At 39.5% G+C, this 14,473-nt stretch overlaps 2 protein-coding genes across 2 annotated transcripts; both read right to left on the bottom strand.

Moving 5' to 3' along the window:
• Positions 1 to 3,464: 3,464 nt before the first annotated feature.
• LOC110685312 lies at positions 3,465 to 4,510 on the bottom strand. The gene is made up of 2 exons (XM_021861800.1): positions 4,327 to 4,510; positions 3,465 to 4,174 (listed from the first exon to the last, which is right to left on the bottom strand). The coding sequence occupies exons 1-2, from the start codon at positions 4,473 to 4,475 to the stop codon at positions 3,628 to 3,630; spliced, it is 696 nt and encodes a 231-aa protein (XP_021717492.1). The 5' UTR covers positions 4,476 to 4,510; the 3' UTR covers positions 3,465 to 3,627.
• Positions 4,511 to 11,028: 6,518 nt separating this feature from the next.
• On the bottom strand, positions 11,029 to 13,446 carry LOC110685311 (ATP-dependent helicase NAM7-like). Its single transcript, XM_021861799.1, has 3 exons — positions 13,360 to 13,446; positions 11,846 to 13,018; positions 11,029 to 11,751 (listed from the first exon to the last, which is right to left on the bottom strand). Exons 2-3 carry the CDS (start codon positions 12,962 to 12,964, stop codon positions 11,407 to 11,409), a joined length of 1,464 nt encoding a protein of 487 aa, XP_021717491.1. The 5' UTR covers positions 12,965 to 13,018; positions 13,360 to 13,446; the 3' UTR covers positions 11,029 to 11,406.
• Between the last annotated feature and the right edge of the window lie 1,027 nt (positions 13,447 to 14,473).

The raw sequence follows: 14,473 nt of genomic DNA, 5'->3' as shown, positions 1-14,473 counted from the left end.
AGACAACCTCGGATCTTCTTCGGCTGCTACTTTAGATGTGATGTGAAGAGATTTGGCTCACTTCACAATACTAGCCTTGACCCCCATTGACCTCGGCATGTGTTGCCTAGGATGAAATGGTGAGTCGTTCTAGTGGTGGAGTTGTGAGCCTTGAAGCTTGTGATGAAGACAATGGCAATTTCCTTCGGCAAGCATTGAATTTACATAAACTTGATTGATTTTTTATGTATGTTTCATGCCACCTGCTGCCTCTTCAACTTGGTGGTGTGAATGAAAGGCTTGCTTTTGTGAGCTTTCCATTAGAGCCACGTAGATCTAGCTTTTATTCTTCTTCAAGAATAATTAAGGTTTGACCATATTCATGGAATATTTCCCAATTTTTTTGTAAAGGCACGAAGTACCTTGTTACTAGTGGTTAGATTGGCGACAAATCAAAATGTTTATCTATCATCTCCACCATTTGCAAGAATGATTACCCCTTTTGACAGGAGTAATAATTTTGGGTTAAATTTGCTAGAAATTTTGACCCTTTTTCGTGATAGAACACAGTAGCCATGAATTAGTGGATTTTCATGGGTAGTAGTACTCGTCTCCCCATAGACGGCGCCAAATTGTTTCGGCAAAAAATGAGCTAACCGGGCCTTGGAGGGGTGTCTGAGAACCTCGAATTTGGGCCTTGAATGGACCTGCAAAATGAACCCCGAGCCCCGGGGGTTGAACCCGGGGCGGAGCCTCCGACGCCCAAGTTAGTTGCCAAACAATGCATATTTTGAGAGGAGTTTAGGGGAGAGAGTGGAGGAGTATGGTCATCTTAGATGATAAGAGTGACCTCCTTTTACCTTATGCCCTTTGAGGGGTATTTATATGAGTACATAAGTGGGTTTATGAGCCCTAAAATTACATATGTGGGCCGTTGAAGGCCATCCTGATGTATTTGACTTATTTGGGGCCTTTTATACCTTTTTTATGCCCTTTGGGCTTATATGAGTAGAGTTACCCAAGACTAAAATGGGTATGACCATTTTAGTACCCAAACACATCTGATACCTAATCAATACAGAAAATAAAAGATTAAAATCAAAATTTGGCATCTTATATACAATGGTATGTTTTGGCTCAAAATCAGTTTGTGTAACATATAATGAAACCATTCTACTACTCAGCGCTAGATTGGAGTTTCTGACTTCACATCCCTATACTTGGAATTTATTGAAAGAAAAATAGAAAAATCATTCAACCTCCTAAAAACAGTGGGTTAAGACAGGCTGTATCATATGTGCCTCTAGACCCCAAAATAAGTGGTTTAATACAAGTCTCTGCAACTAAAACAAGTCATATCCCAAGGGCAAGGGCATACCTGCTCTATCATATTCTTTCAACTCATAGAAGCAATCTGCAGCTTTCTGGTACACGTTTATGCTTTCAAAAAGCTCAGCAGCTTGTCTGAGAATGGTAGAGGCTTCTTCAGGATTCAAGTGATAAGTTCGATCAGCAGCCGCCCTTAGCCCAGCAGCCTTAGCATATGTTTCCCAATGCCTATCACCAGCTCTTTCAAAGCACATTGTAGCTACCTCGTAGTTTTCAACTGCTAGCAACTGCAGATTAAAGCAAAACTATAATTTTGTGAAGGAATCATTAATAGTTTAGAGTAGAAAAGTTGTCTTTTATGTGTATACTGTAAAAGGAATCATTGCTCATCAAAGTTTGATCAAAACAGACTAACCTTTCTGCCACGAGCTTTCCACTCCTCTGGACTGCTTGCGACTTGCATTGCACGTGCAAGTGAATCATCCAATTGCCTGATCTGAACCACACATAACTTCTTCCAATAATCAAACATAGGTTTTGAAAGATCCTCTTTGTTCTCACAAATCCATAATCTTTGCCGTGTGCGAGTGATGGCAACATATAGCTGCTTCAGTTCAGAGCATAATACATTGTGCTTTGCAGGATTGAAATTGGGAAAGGATGGTTGCAAATTCGTATCAAGCAGATTCTGCAACTTCATAAACTCATAGATTACTCTCCATTGATTTTTTAGTGGAGACGACCCAAAGAAGTTATACAGGAGGACATCCTACAGAGGCAACAACATAAATTACAATTTACAAACATATAGGATTTTACTGAATATCATTGAAACTCATAGTTTTACATACATATTCTATTTTCATTTACCTGAAACTCCAACCCTTTGCACTCAACTATTGTTAGCACAAGAGCATGTTTCCCTATGTAACTTGATATTTCCTTCCGATCACAATCATCTCGCACAAGTATCACCTGCTCAGCTCCAAAACCCACAAGATTACTACCACCCATATTTCCAGTATTGCCAAATATTGTGACAATAGCATTCTCATCTGACCCAGACTCAAGCAAGATTGGAGCTTCTCCAAAGATGTAACTATTCTCAGGTTTCAAAATGTCAATAGAATGAGGAAAGAAATGATAAATAAGTTTTATAACACTTTCTCCTAACTTAAGTATACCAGCATGGGTACGAAAGTTCTGGCTCAACTGAAAAATCTCAGAAACCTGTCCTCTCATTTGGCTTCCACTAGCCCCATCATTTCTTTCTCTCGTCAAAAACTCTTTTTAGAACAAACATTTCACATCCTGAAACCGGAAATCAATCCCCCTTGCAATTGTCTGAGCTGTGTCACCAGAAAAAATAAAACCTTCATCCACGTTTCTGCAGATATATTTAAACAGGGAAATTTGTCTCATAGTCAGGTCCTGAACTTCATCAATATAAACAAAATCAATTATATCACCAACATATCTTTCACGCTTGAGCCGTCTATGAAGATCATTCACAAAATCTGATATATCAAATTCTCCTCTTTCTAATTTCATCTTCTCATAAGTCAGGAATATGTCAAATATCATCTCTCTCTTCTGCCGATTTAGAGTTGTTCGCCCAGCAAAAAGAAGAAGATAATCCTCGAAACTAAGCTTATCATCATCAGTTTCTCCGGTCTGTAGACCACCTTTAATGACAGAGATTATCTCAGTAAAAACTCTGGAGGAATCAAGCTTCTTGGTAAGCTGTGAATTGAAATGGGGCCAATAAACTGAACTAAATTTCTCAAAGTTGACCTCTTTCCTTTTCATAAGGAAAGTCATGGATGTACTAGTATTTCCTCCAAAAGAGAGATCCAGATCACCATGAAATCTTTCAAAGTAAGAACTACCTAATGTACCGTCAAGCATGAATAAAAACTTGTTAAAAGTTAACACAAGAGGGTAGGACTTCGGAGGAACTCCAACAAATGAGTCTGGGATACCACTAAACTGCTCGCTGTCATCAATATCATCAGCATCAATGGGGTCACTAGCCAAAGAACTCTCCTTACGAGCAAAACTGCATGACAAAAAAGGTAGACATTTAAGAGGCAGAACAGTACTACAGAAGAATTAGAACTAAGCAAACACTAACATGCAGCAGAGCTTAGAGTTAGAAAACAATATATCAAGTCTACATAGAAGCAAGCTAGCAAAGTCAACAACTGACATAGGAAATCTGTGGTGAAGGAATTAAAAATGGTGATATATGAATAAAAAATGACACTGGCCACACCACCATACACATAAAACAAAGAACCAGAGAGGGAGCTAGAAAAATCAGGGGAAAACACACTCCACCACGTACCTTTTAAGATGAGAAACATGTTGTTTTATGGCATAGTAAAGTTTTGGACTCACAGTCACAAAAAGCTGGCGTAAGACATTGTCATTCGCTGCATTCTCATTGGAGTGGGTGACATCCACATTGCTGGAGTCTTTATTTACTTCAACCAAGCCTTCAACAGCCATGTGATGCAATTGCTCTTTCTGATATAATTTCATCGTTAACACAGTTGTCTTTCCAGTACCAGAACGTCCTAATATAAAGGAGCTTTTTGGGTGAAGAATTATTTGATACTCCTCATCCGTTACTTCAAAGGGCAAGTCCAAAGCTTTACCATCAGCATCAGACAGCAAATGACCTACTATGCCCGCAGAAAGAGAGTAAAACTTCATCAACAACAAGCTTTCGCTCACTTTGGCATTCTCAGCATAACATGTGCCATCCAAATCACCATCAGAAGCAGTTGTTGACTCAGCATAGTTGCTCTTAAATCGGACAATGTCAATTGACTTGATCCAAGTCCTTGGGACCTCTAACTCCCTAAAGCCATTAAATAAGATTTTTTTTTTTTAGACAACCATTAAATAAGATAATAAAAAATGAGGAATGAACTACGAAAGTTATTTTCTTTCAACTATAATTAAAAAGGCAGTGGTATCTAGTTCAACAGAAATTGATGAGAAACGGCTTACCCCTCAAGACTACGCTCTTTGCAACGAATCAAGAAATCATCAGTGAAGGCTCCATAAATGCTATCAAGTCTTTTAACCAGCTTTGGCACATCTTCCAGTGGCACAACATCCCAGATCTTCAGTATTTGCACGTACTCAGAATCTTTCATGATATCATTCGTGCAAATGACATAGCGACCTTCAACTTTGTACCGTTTGACAATTTGTACGGTGCTCTCACAAACAGGGTCAGCTTTGATTTTCTTAGGTCGCCAGCCATTTGAGAGTTTCACAAGAAGATTCATTACTGACTTTTTTGCCCGGGTTGAAGGAAGCTTTGAAAAGCTTTTCACAAAATTATCACTGAATAGAACCTAGACAACACGATAATAATGTATTATGTACTAATAGACAGTCTAAACATCATTAAGATTATAAGATGGTGGAAAACAATTACATCAACAGAAAAGGAAAGAGAACATACCTTCCACCTGGCACTTTTAAAACGTATACTATCCTTATTAAGCAAGTCATCAAGTTGATTAAGCTCCTTCTTAATATCTATCATGGCTTCAGTCAAGCTCTTATCTTCATCAGCATTAAAAAGACAATGACGCTCTCTAGCGTCGCAAACTAATCTTTTCCAAATTGATTCACTTAGAAGAAGTGTTTTTTGATTTCCAAGTATCCAAAGACAATGCCTGAGCATAATGAAAAAATTCATTCAGTTGTCTTAAGATACAGCTATTAAAAAAAAAATCAAAAAAAAAAAGAGATAGAGAGACAGACAAAAATGAGCCCACACGAAATTCACAGCCATACCTTGCCCTAGTGAGAGCCACATTCATACATTGAGAACTTGAGATAAACCCAACTTCACCAACGTTATTAGACCTTACAGTTGATATAATTATGATATCCTCCTCTCCACCTTGAAAACCATCAACAGACTTCACCTTCACTTCAAAATTTTCAAGTTTTTCATACCTTCTCCCTAGCAACTCCTCAATGGCCACAACTTGTGCAGCATAGGGTGATATTACACCAATGAAAAGCCTTTCAGTTGAGTGACACCATGCTGTAAAAGAAAGCAAATACTGACAATTATTTAACCAGGCTGAAAAATATGTTAGCTGCTATTATACAGTGACAACCCACAAGAGCGTATACCTCCTCGGAAGTTTATTTTAAAAATAAAGGAAAGAAAAAAACAGAGAACTCCAATGATAGTAATCATAACAACACAAAAAATGGTGTTCGCTTGTAAGCTCTCCTCAAAAGACTGAACAAAGGCTCTAAGGACACTTGAGCTCTTTCTCAATCAGTCTCAAACAGTTTAGTTTATCTATCAGTCTACTATCACCTATCAATATAAAATTTGTTTCAAAGTACACTCCCTATGTCATGATCAAAAACTTCTAGTTCCATGCAAAATAGAATTTTTTTTTTTTAAAAAAAAAAAAAAAAAAAAAAAAGCACAGCACCATTATAGCAAGAGGATACTCAAATGATCAACATCTAAAGGGCATATGATCCACACAAATTATCAAAACATACTGTTAGGATTAGTGTGGATATAGATAAATACATGGAGACATAAGGAGATTGCATAGAAGCTGCCTTATTGTTAAGGTTCGACCAAACTTGTGAAAAGTTCGGTCGAACCCGGTTTTAAGTCAGTAGGTGAACCAGTTTACATTTCTAGAGGAGGAGTGACCAAACCCAAGGAGGTTCGACCGAACCACCCCAGGTTCGACCGAACTCTGGGTAGGTTCGGCCGAACCTCCCTGCTCCCTATTTCGTCGCTTCGTTTTCGGCTTGTGCGATTTGCTTTAATCTTAGCCGTTGGATTGTATTTTCTACCTAGACTATATATACCTTTTCTAAGCCTCTTTGTTGATTATTCACAAACATTTAAACACATAGAGAGGTTTTGAGAGGGTTTGTGAGGAGCATTTGAATTCTATACAATTCATGCTTGTAATTCTTGAGTTCATTCATCATCAATATTACTCCATAGTGCAAGGGTGGGTTTTTTCTCCCGGTTCTCGGGTTTTCCCACGGTAACATTGTCTTCCTTTTACTTGCTTTAATTACTTCAAAGTTGTTCTTGATTGTTATGCTTGTTTGTTCATTGCTATTGTGGGATGATTGCAAGTTAGTTGAACACTTTAATCCTTACAATTGGTACCAGAGCCAAGGTTGAATCTTTGGTGTTTTGATGATTTAGGGTTTGTGTTAAACTTGAAATTGTGATTGAGTTTCAAAGTTTGGAACTTTAGGTGTTCAAAGTTTGAGTCTTGGGTGTCAAGTTGCATTCTTTGTTGTTGAAAACCTATTGTGAACTTTGTGTGTTTGATTTGCAATGGAAGAAGGCAAGTTGAGAATTGAGAAGTTTGATGGGAAGGATTTTGGGTTTTGGAAGATGCAAATAGAGGACTATTTGTATCAAAAGAACCTATATTTGCCCCTTACTAGTAAACCATCGGGTATGAAGGAAGAGGAGTGGAAAGTATTGGATAGACAAGCCCTTGGAGTGATTAGATTGACATTGGCTAAGAGTGTTGCTTACAATGTCAAAGATGTGACAACGACGGTTGGTGTGATCAAAGCATTGTCCAATATGTATGAGAAGCCATCGGCTATGAACAAGGTGTTCTTGATGCGTCGTTTGTTTGAAATTGAGATGAATGATAGTGGTTCCGCCCCCGAACATATAAATGAATTCAATTCAATAATCTCTCAACTAACTTCGGTTGAGATTAAGTTTGATGATGAAGTGAGGGCCTTGATCTTGTTGTCATCGTTGCCTAGAAGTTGGGATACCGTTGTAGCCGCCATTAGCAACTCTTCCGGAAAGTCGAAGTTGAAGTGTGATGATGTGAGGGACTTAATCTTGAGTGAGAGCTTGAGAAGGAAGAACTCGGGTGAGTCATCGGGTGGTGCTTATTCTAGTGAAGGTAGGGGACGTGGAAGACAACAAAGAGGTGCTCAAAGAGGAAGATCGAAGTCTAGAGGGAGGAGTAAGTCGAAAGGGAAGGTGAACATTGTGTGTTGGGGTTGTGGTGTGAAAGGGCATACTAAGAGGGAATGTCCTAATCCCAAGAAGAAGGGTGGTTCAAACCACAAGAACCACGATGATGCTAGTTCATCGGTTAGCTTGGCATCAAGCGATGAAATCGGTGATGCATTGATCTTGAGTGTTGATAGTCCCATTGAGTCTTGGATCCTTGATTCGGGAGCTTCATTTCATTCTTCTCCATGTAAGGAGATTTTCCAAAACTTCAAGAGTGGCAAGTTTGGAAAGGTGTACCTTGCGGATGATGAACCGTTGGAAATTTTGGGGAAGGGAGATGTCATGATCAAGACCTCAAGTGGGAGCTCATGGAAACTTGAAGATGTTAGGTACATACCTAAGCTAAGGAAAAATTTGATTTCGGTGGGTCAACTAGACTCAAGCGGTTATAGAACCATGTTTGGTGAGGGTACTTGGAAGGTGTCAAAAGGAGCTATGGTGGTGGCTAGGGGCACGAAGACCGGTACTTTGTACACTACCTTAGGGTGTACAAGCATGATTGCTACAACCGCAAATGATGAGACTAAGCTATGGCATACTCGGCTTGGTCACATGAGTGAGAAAGGGATGAAATTGCTAGCTTCAAAGGGTAAGTTGTCGGGGTTGAAATCAATCGACATGAAATTTTGTGAGACATGTGTTTTTGGGAAACAAAAGAAGGTGTCTTTCACAAAAACCAAACGGTCCTTGAAGAAGGAGAAGCTAGAACTTGTGCACACGGATGTTTGGGGCCCATACCCCATCAAGTCCCTTGGTGGTTCTCACTATTTTGTCACTTTCATTGATGATTCAACCCGGAAAGTATGGGTATATTTCATGAAGCACAAGTCGGAAGTGAATGAGAAGTTCAAGACTTGGAAGGTGGAGGTTGAAAATGTTTCGGGCAAGAAGATTAAGGCAATCAAGTCCGACAATGGAGGAGAGTATGAGTTGGAAGCTTACAAAAACATTTGTAAGGAGCATGGCATTGTTTTGGAGAGGACCATTCCCGGTAAACCTCGCCAAAACGGGGTAGCGGAACGGATGAATAAGACCTTACTTGAAAGGGCGAGGTGTATGAGGTTGTTTGCGGGCCTTCCAAAATGTTTTTGGGCGGATGCCGTTATTACCGCGGCTTACTTGATAAACCGTGGACCTTCGGTACCTTTGGAATTCAAGATACCGGAGGAGGAGTGGAGTGGTAAGGAGGTGTCCTACACTCACTTGAAGACCTTTGGTTGTGTGGCCTATTTGCAATCCGAAAAGAGAGACAAGCTAGACCCAAAAGCCATCAATTGTTACTTCATCGGGTATGGATGTGAGAAATATGGTTATAGATTGTGGGATCCTAAGAATCGAAAGATTGTTAGGCATTGTGACATCACTTTTGATGAGAGCTCTTTGTACAAAGAGAACTTTGGTGGGAAATCCGTTGAGAAAGAATCAATTGAAGATGAGCGGGAATTTGTTGAGCTAGATGGTAAGGTTAGAAGTGATAAGGAAGTTGAACAGGTAGAAGTTGAGGTGCAAATTCAACAAGCATCTCCTCAACATGGTGCTCATGTTCCGGTGGATTCGGATTCAATTGATTCGGATGATGATGATCACTTGGAAACGGATGAGCGAGTAGTTATGGGTGAGCCCGTTGTGGTTCATGGAGAGCCATCTACACCACCAACGGTGAGGAGATCATCAAGAACAATTAAGCCACCACACCGATATTCTCCATCCTTGCATTATTTGTTGTTGACGGATTCCGGTGAGCCGGAATGTTATAAAGAGGCAATGGGCATGGGTGACTCGTTGAAGTGGGAGCAAGCAATGGAAGATGAGATGTCTTCATTGGAGAAAAACAACACTTGGGTGCTGGTTGAGTTGCCTAAGGGCAAGAGAGCACTTTTGTGCAAGTGGATCTTTCGAAAGAAAGAAGAACCGGATGGTACAATTCGGTACAAGGCAAGACTTGTGGTGAAAGGTTTTTCACAAAAGGAGGGCATTGATTATCATGAGATCTTTGCTTCGGTTGTGAAGCTAACCACTATAAGGATCTTGTTGGCTATAGTGGTTTCGGAGGACTTATTTCTTGAGCAAATGGATGTAAAAACCGCGTTTTTACACGGTGATTTGGAGGAGGAAATCTACATGAAGCAACCGGAAGGGTTTCAAGTTCCGGGTCAAGAGAACTTGGTGTGCAAGCTTAAACGGAGTCTATATGGGTTGAAACAAGCTCCTAGACAATGGTACAAGAAGTTTGACAATTTCATGCTAGGCAATGGTTTCGTGAGAGCGGAAGGTGACCATTGTTGCTACTTTCAAAGGTATGACAATGGCTATATCTACTTGCTTTTGTATGTTGATGATATGTTGATTGCGGGAACTAGTATGGAAATTGTCAATGACTTGAAAAAGAAGTTGTCAAGAAGATTTGAGATGAAAGACTTGGGTGAGGCCAAGCAAATACTTGGCATGAGAATTTCTAGGGATAGCTCAACGGGTGTGTTGAAGTTATCTCAAGAGGAGTATGTCAAGAAGGTGCTTAAAAGATTTAACATGATTGATGCAAAGCCTCGAAGCTCACCTCTTTCAAGTGAGCTCAAGTTGACTAAGGAGGATTGCCCAAAGACAAGGGAAGAGAAGGACAAAATGGTCATTGTTCCTTATGCTTCGGCCGTTGGTAGCATGATGTATGCTATGATTTGCACGAGGCCCGACATTGCTCACGCAGTGGGAGTTGTGAGTAGGTTCATGTCAAATCCGGGTGAGAGACATTGGGAAGCCGTGAAGTGGCTATTGAGGTATTTGTTGGGTACTTCAAGTATGGCTCTTTGCTTTAGGAGAAATGGAGTTGTTTTGGAAGGTTTTGTTGATGCCGATTTTGGAGGATGTTATGATTCAAGCAAAAGCACTTCGGGGTATGTGTATACTATTGGTGGTACGGCCATTAGTTGGATGAGCAAGCTCCAAAAGTGTGTCTCTATGTCTACGACGGAAGCCGAGTATGTGGCTATGTCGGAAGCGGGAAAGGAGATGGAATGGTTGAAGGGTTTCCTTGAAGAAATGGGCATGAAACAAGATGTTTGTGCGTTGTATAGTGATAGCAAAAGTGCGGTTCAATTGGCTAAGAATCCTATGTTTCATTATCGCACTAAACACATCAAGAGGCGTTATCACTATACTAGGAGTTTGGTGAAGGATGGCACGATGTGTTTGAGGAAGATTGCCTGTTCAAAGAATCCGGCGGATATGCTCACTAAAGCTGTTTCTAGTGACAAATTGAGGTTGTGTAGGACCTCAATTGGACTCCATCATTAATTTGAAGGAGTGTTGTGCTATGGTGAAATTGTTTTGATGAATGTATTAAGTGTTCTTGAGGAAGGAGTGTGTATGTGGTAGTCTATGGTGCATGTTTGATCCTATCTCCAAGTGGGAGATTGTTAGGATTAGTGTGGAGATAGATAAATACATGGAGACATAAGGAGATTGCATAGAAGCTGCCTTATTGTTAAGGTTCGACCAAACTTGTGAAAAGTTCGGTCGAACCCGGTTTTAAGTCAGTAGGTGCACCAGTTTACATTTCTAGAGGAGGAGTGACCAAACCCAAGGAGGTTCGACCGAACCACCCAAGGTTCGACCGAACTCTGGGTAGGTTCGGCCGAACCTCCCTGCTCCCTATTTCGTCGCTTCGTTTTCGGCTTGTGCGATTTGCTTTAATCTTAGTCGTTGGATTGTATTTTCTACCTAGACTATATATACCTTTTCTAAGCCTCTTTGTTGATTATTCACAAACATTTAAACACATAGAGAGGTTTTGAGAGGGTTTGTGAGGAGCATTTGAATTCTATACAATTCATGCTTGTAATTCTTGAGTTCATTCATCATCAATATTACTCCATAGTGCAAGGGTGGGTTTTTTCTCCCGGTTCTCGGGTTTTCCCACGGTAACATTGTCTTCCTTTTACTTGCTTTAATTCCTTCAAAGTTGTTCTTGATTGTTATGCTTGTTTGTTCATTGCTATTGTGGGTTGATTGCAAGTTAGTTGAACACTTTAATCCTTACACATACTCTTGTAAAGATTATGCAGCATTTTAGCCACAACTACAGCCTCAACCATATTTCTTCGACTACGACCATCGTCATCAACCTCCTCCCGTCCCTCAGAAACATTTATGAAAGAATAAGGCCCATACATGAGCGCTGGAAGATATTGTCTCTCATAGCACTTACTCCGGACACTAGAAGCATCCAAAATTTGCTTAAGATAAAATTCTGCATTAGGAAATGAACTAATTGCAGGGTGCATCCTGTATTGCACATTTAGCAGGTGTTTTGGCCAACCCAGCAAACTTAGTCTCTGAAATAAGCTTCGTCCAAAATCAGCATTCTTAGATAGCTGCAAAAAAAAATCATATAAATTATAATTGGTGACTGAAAGTCAAGTGAAAAGGAAAAACCGAAAAACTATAGTAATTTGACCTTTAACATACCTCACTTTTAACCAAAGCAGGCAATTGGTACTCATCCCCAAAAAGAACAGCATGCCTTAGACCAGGCAGTTGCAAGGGTATCGCCGACTCACATTCCTTCAACTGCGCAGCTTCATCTATGACCAAAAGACTTAGTGGCTCCATTGGTGTAGTATAGAGCTTATAAGAGCTGGAAGCAGTGCAAAAAATTAATGATGCCATCTTGAAACAGAGTTCTATTGTGGATTCTTTACTCATGATATTCGGAAAGAGAGCACCAAGAGATTGCTGCAGAGTTCTAAGGATGGAAATGCACTCTCTCCTATGTGCTTCAAGCAACGGCATGTTGTTAAGGCCAGCCCCATCCACCAGAGAATCTTCATCTTCCCTTGAAGAAAAAAGTTCCAATAGTTCTTCGGAACGCAATTCACTTTGAAACAGCAATTTTTCAAAGGATTTAAGCAGATTAATGAGATGGTTCATGAACTTAAAATTATTATCTCCAATGCAACTAGTTGAGATATGAGTGCATAAAAGAAAAATGCAACGCCTGACAGGTTGTGCAGCAGCCTTAAACCGATTTCTAACAAAAGTAAGAAATGGTTCAATCTGTGGTGCAGTAACACTTTCATCAATGCTTTGCTCCTTCGCTTTAATCATCTCATTTTCAGTGAAAACATTATACTGAGAAACACAATCCTCAAGAAAATTTGACAAGGATGGGAAGCAACTCCTCCATCCAGTTAAAGGCGCAAAACACTCTGTTAGCCTTTTGACGCGATAGTCAAGATATATATCTTCTATGTTTGAACCTACCCTTAACCGATCTTTGTTTCCAAACAGAAGAATGTCTCCCAAAGAGTCGAATGTTCCTACTGAATCCGTTTCAGAAGAATTCATAATAAGTTCTAAGAGGCGACTGGCTACTTCTGTGATGGCAACATTTGTTGGAGCACATATTAAAGTCCTAACATTTAACCTCCTCAGGAAATATAGTAGTGTACCGAGGGTTTTTGTTTTGCCTGTCCCTGGCGGGCCCCAGACAAGTTGAACCTGAGACGTGTGCTCGCATTGTGTTGCTTGCAGTGAAGTTACAACAGCCTCATATTGAGATGTATTCAGACTGGAAGAAATCTCCATACAAAGATCTTCAGACAAGATGCTACAATTACTGGATTCACACGAATTATGATCCTGCAATTACAATTTTTTTCAGTTTAAAGGCTCATTCTTGGAAACAGATATATTCAGAAGCAGCTAGTCATAAAGGTCATGTTAGCCTGTTTGTTAATCATCTAAAACCTGCATGTTAGATGATGTAGTTGTACACTAAAGGCACTTGATAAGCTAGAAATAACACAAAGGAATGAACTAAATTATTATCTTCTGCTGTTAATATCTTAACAAATATTATATGCTACCCGCACTTGGCTCCCTAGTTTTCAAGATATAGTAGTAATAGTACTCTAATGAAAACCTTCAACTCATAAGGGTAGCAAACAGATTCAAACCATGTCAATTATTTTAACACTTACCACAATACTTCTTTGTAAAGCTCCCTGGATGATTCTCACATTTTAAAACATGTGAAGGGCATTCCATATTCTTTTGTGTGTAGTACTATTCATCAAGAATACCAAAAAAAGAGAGCTGCAGCTGTCATCTATCTCCTTTATGTCCCTTGATGATAAAACTTTAAAAGAGGTGGTTGATGAACCATCATCATCTATCTCGTCCTCAGAGTTATTTTTGGAAATATTTGTGACTGATGCCAGAACCCATGTTTGTGCCAGCACTTGCAGATCATATATACTTTCAGGCCGAGATTTTGCAAGAACAAAAATATCACCGGGCAATGTTTTGTATGGCTCCTTGCCTCGGTCATTGTACCTGTTTCTCCATTCATCTATTTGCACACTATAAAGTAATCGATCACGCTTAATTTTATCATAGGACACTATTTCAGCATATGGTGCCCTTGAAATGATCTCCAAACTTGAGCGAAGATCAACCCGTGTCTCTTCTAATAGAGGTTGAACAAAAGAGCTGAAATACTCCATTACTGTTTCAAATGAATCTGGAATCTGCATGAACTGAAAAAAAATTGGAGTTCTGAGAAATTAGTTTAAAAATGACCCAACATTGGAAAGCTGGAAGCACGACACATTTTGCAAGTTATTCCACATTCAAGGTACTCCCTCTGTCACTTTTTTATCTTTTAATTTGGAATCTTTAACTTACTAATGCAATCAAGAAAAGAGAATAGCAAAAAAAAAAAAAAAAAAAAAAAAAAAAAAAGCTAAGCAAAATCAACAAGCCATATGCGAATTATAAAATTTGATCCCAATAGCAAAATACTCACTTAAGTTAGCATTTAACTATTTTTACAGCCTCTTACTCTGAGAAGTCTATGTCATCATACATATGGAATAACAGCATTTATAAATGTTATAGACAAATAATCCAATATCAATCACTCCGTACGTGAGACCTTACAATGGAATTAAGTGGTATTTGCACTAATAAAGCCAGGTTCTGACGCTGATCATCTTGAACTGAACCCGGAAATGATATGGAATGTTCTTTAAAAGAATCTGCACAAGAGATTGTCTGCCAAAGTTGAACACGAAAACTTCCCACCTGGTCAGG

This window comes from Chenopodium quinoa, unplaced genomic scaffold (genome assembly GCF_001683475.1).
Source record: "Chenopodium quinoa cultivar QQ74 unplaced genomic scaffold, ASM168347v1, whole genome shotgun sequence".
Classification (NCBI taxonomy): Eukaryota; Viridiplantae; Streptophyta; class Magnoliopsida; order Caryophyllales; family Amaranthaceae; genus Chenopodium; species Chenopodium quinoa.
This window is presented reverse-complemented; position numbering and strand designations above follow the sequence as displayed.